The 4,244-nt window shown below is 37.0% G+C and overlaps 1 protein-coding gene across 1 annotated transcript; it reads right to left on the reverse strand.

Moving 5' to 3' along the window:
- Positions 1 to 2,135: 2,135 nt before the first annotated feature.
- Positions 2,136 to 2,714, reverse strand: LOC139854604 (uncharacterized). The gene has a single exon (XM_071843900.1). The coding sequence runs from the start codon at positions 2,712 to 2,714 to the stop codon at positions 2,136 to 2,138; it is 579 nt and encodes a 192-aa protein (XP_071700001.1).
- Between the last annotated feature and the right edge of the window lie 1,530 nt (positions 2,715 to 4,244).

Below are 4,244 nucleotides of genomic sequence, written 5' to 3' on the forward strand. Positions count from 1 at the left end.
TGAAACAAATGATGAAGAAACCCAGGATGATGATACTTTTGAAACACCCCTTTTTACCAATCCATTGTTTTCGAAGGGTACTGGTACCACTCAATCTTCATCCTCTTCTCAACCACCATCTGTGGTGCCCCTGGCTGGTTTGAAAACCTTTCTTGAGGATCCTTTAAACAAATCTGATAAATTTTTTGATTTTATGAAGGTATACTTTAAATAAATCATTAATATTTACTTCCAAATTCTCAATTATTAACATTTTGTTTTTATGTTTTTTGTACAGAAAAACACAGTTGCTGAGTTATCTTCCTCCCTTTCTGCTATGACTCACAAGGAGAGTTGCCAGTCCACCGCTACAGCTTTGATGCTTCTGACAGAACATGTGGTTTATGGCCTAAAAATGAAAGACGCCTAGGAGGCTATTGTTGAGGATGCTGTTCGTAATGCTACTAGGCTAAAGAGGCTTGAAATTGACCTGCAAGATGCCAACTTGAAATTGAAAACTGCAGTGAAAGTGGCACAGAAAAAAGATGAGATGATGCAGGTTGTTGAAGCGAAATGTGTTTCAGAGAGGGTTGAAAAAGAAAAACTGATTGATGAGAAAGAAATTCTGTTGAAAGAGAATGAAGAGCTGAAGAAAATGCTTGAGGTTGAGAAGCGTTTTGTTGAAGAAAAACTATTGCTGCTGCCCCTAAAATGAATTTTGTTGATTTGAAGGTTGGTATTCCTGCCTTTTTGCGGAGGGTTTTAAGTTCTGGGCTTGTTGGTCAAACTTTTCACAAGTATCTGGAAGCTGCCATTGAGAAGGACCTTTCGAATGTTACTGAAGAGATTTTAAATGCCCTGCCTGATAAACCAGATCCTTTACCTACCGTTATTTTAAAACATATCAAGCCTGATGCTGAGGCTAAATTGCAGGCTGCAATAGGTGAAGTTTCTTCTTTGAAGATTGTTTCTGTGGCAGAAGTGTGTGAAAGGGAAGATTCCTCTGTGAAGGATATCTTAGAAGTACCCATTTGAAAATACATTGAAGTTTGTCTGTAATAACAATATATAACTTGTGTGTTTTCCATATTTATATACTTTGGTATCATTTTGACATTGCCATGCTTTTTATTTTTATTTTTTATGATTAACATATTTCTGTTGTTGCATATGTGTCGAACCATTGCTAGCTATAGAAAGCTTAAATACCATATGCCGTTTTATACAAAATGATTTTTGTCTTGAACTGATTTTTGATATGGCATATGTATTGAACTTTCATCCGTTATCCGCTGTCCGCCAAAAGTTATTGCATGATATATTTATGAAGCTGAGACTTGTTGCTATTTAGATGATATGATGTATATAATTTATCGAAATTATATGTGTGTTTCTCATCAACTTATCAGCAAAACATGTGTGCCTTTGTTATTTTCATATATAGAATATATCAAATCGCTATCCGCCCTCCGTTCTGCGTAAGGGTGTTTATTTTGTAAAGAAGTGTTAAAAATTTGTAATTAATTTCTGAAACAAATTGTGAATCAATCATAATGTTTTTATGTTGATGATGCATCATAAAAATGATAAATCTGTTTAAGTTATTCTGTTTAAAGAATGGTGTTCCGTTTAGCGTGTCGCGCTTAGGCTTTTTGCGGCTTACAAAATACACTTGTATTTTATGTTAATTTTTTCTGCTTTCAGTATATAAATGGATTTATGCATTTGTGATAAATCATTTTGTATGTCATGACATTTTAAGATATATCTTTATTTTTGCCTCGATGCCCTCTAGCGAAGTAAAAATTTACGCTAGCCGATCCCTCGTGTCTATAATGTTGACACAAGAGCCTCTACCATCGGGGGCATAAAAATGCCTTGCCTTATGTGGGTAGGTATGAAAGCTATGTTCTACATTCGTAACGCGTAACATTTTGCGTGAGAAAAGATAACATTTTATTGATATTCCTTTGCCGCACATACAATATTTTGTGCAACATCTTCGTATGGACAGGGTGATCAATCCCATCCAAAAATTACAAAAATTGTATTGTGCTTTGTCTGAACTGATGAAAATTAAAAAATATGCTAAATAAACCGTTCTACGCGATTCATGCTAACATAATGTTCTCCGTACAGCGTGTTGCGTCCTGCCTCTAAGGCTCCCACATTTTGGGTGGTTTGAAATACCCATTCACGTCATTTCTGTTAAACAACTGCCTTGACGGTCCTCCCCTAACAAAATTCCCATGAGCTTCATAAATAACTGATCTCTCCCTTGCCGGTCCAACGTATTCAGAGTGTATCACATCCACTCCATTTGGTGTTGAAAATCGCAATTCTGCATGTGGTGTCGAAATAATTGCTCCAAATTTACGAAGAGTTCGCCTACCAAACAGAACGTTGAACCTTGATATGCCATCAAGAACTGTGAAGTCCACAATTTCCGTTCGGATTAAAGGGTGTGCTCCCAACGTTACATCCAGTTTCACCTTACCAGTTGCCCTTATTGATTCTCCCATGATGCCAGTAATCTTCAAGTTTTTGTAGCGAAGCCTATCCTTCACGCTGAACGGATAATCTTTGAAACAATACAAATATAAGAGATCTGCCTCACTACCTGTATCAGTGTAGATTCTGGTAATGCTTTTGTTCGCAATTACACCTGAGATGACTACAGACTCTTCTGATAGGCGCCAATTTGGGATGGTGTGAAATGTGATGGGAGCGTACATCCACTGTTCCGTCCTGCGCTCTCCGTCTATTTCATACTCCTCCACCTCATTCCATATAACCTTGATGTGCCTTTCAGGGGTTGGGTCTCTTTAATCTTTTCTTTCCTCTCTCCTGTTCCAATTATACCGTCCACCGTGACGCACCTTTCCTTGTCAAGCAAAATGCTTGTTTGGATCATTTCTCTGATATTGTTTTCCTGGTAACAGATGTTTAATTCTCCAGCTTTAATCTTTGCAATGATTTCCCTCATCAACGACTTACAGTTGTCAGTGTCGTGCCCGTATGCTTCGTGGAAATCACACCACTTATCACTCTGTGGTCCTTGACGCTCTTCCATTGGTGGTGGAGGGTGAAAGGTTTCCTTAATAGGTTCAGTGAACAAGATCTCCTTTGGAGTTTTTGTTAAAGTCATGATGAGTAGATGTCTGTTTAATGGCTTTCATTGATGGTAATTGTCATTCAGATGATTATTCCCCCTCCAACCATGTTGCTGCTTCTGGTAATTGTTCTCATACCCACGTTGTCTCTGATAATTGTCATTCCTGTTCCGTTCTCCGCCTTGCTGTCTAAAATTTCTGTGATAATTGTCAATTCTTGGATATCCCATCTCACCTGCCCGTAAATGCTTTTGTGCAACCAACAATGCTTGATGTAACGTCTTTTGTAACGACCCATCAAAATCGCTATTGACGCAGTACGTTATTCACTAGTTTCATTGCTAGGTATTGACCTCTATATGATACGTTTTGTAAACATTGCATTATTTTGAAAAGACACACCGGAAATGAATATCTAAATCAAAGGTTTTCGACATCTGATGATTTCTACATATAGACAATCACCGTAAATAATAGTTTACAATAATACATCCATTGACAATGCAGTCAAAATAAGATACATGGTGATGATTTTGTGAATGCAAAGTTTTCTCTAATAAAGTATGTATGACTCCATGCACATAGCTTGTATAACGTATAAGCAAACAGCGGAAGACTTCTAGGGACCTGAGAATAAACATGCTAAAAGTGTCAACACAAAGATTGGTGAGTTCATAGTTTTAATATTGCGCATAATCTGTATATAAAGGTGGATCACATGATTTCAGTTGTTTCATCCAGAAACGTTTATCAAAATATTCTACGAAATTGAGCACCCTGGTAACTAAACTTTAACGTTATAATAAGTACCCCTGTTTTAACATACATGCAACCAACATGTACAATACACGCAATCCAACGTATACTAAACTCAAATAGCATATGTCTGTTTTATAGTTCAGGCTAGGGTTTCTATACCTGGAACAGACGGGGATGTCAAGCCCTATGGATCCATATACAACTACTCGCGCCCACCAGTTCTTATAACCGGGAGTTACTAGTTACCAAAGCTAAGGGATTTTCTGTAGTGACCCGAACTTTTCCATGTTTATATATATTAATTGAGATTGATATTAAATGATTAAATGTTTCCAACATGTTAAGCAATCAAACTTGTTAAGACTTGATTAATTGAAATATGTTTCATATAGA

Source organism: Rutidosis leptorrhynchoides, chromosome 6, assembly GCF_046630445.1.
Source record: "Rutidosis leptorrhynchoides isolate AG116_Rl617_1_P2 chromosome 6, CSIRO_AGI_Rlap_v1, whole genome shotgun sequence".
NCBI lineage: Eukaryota > Viridiplantae > Streptophyta > Magnoliopsida > Asterales > Asteraceae > Rutidosis > Rutidosis leptorrhynchoides.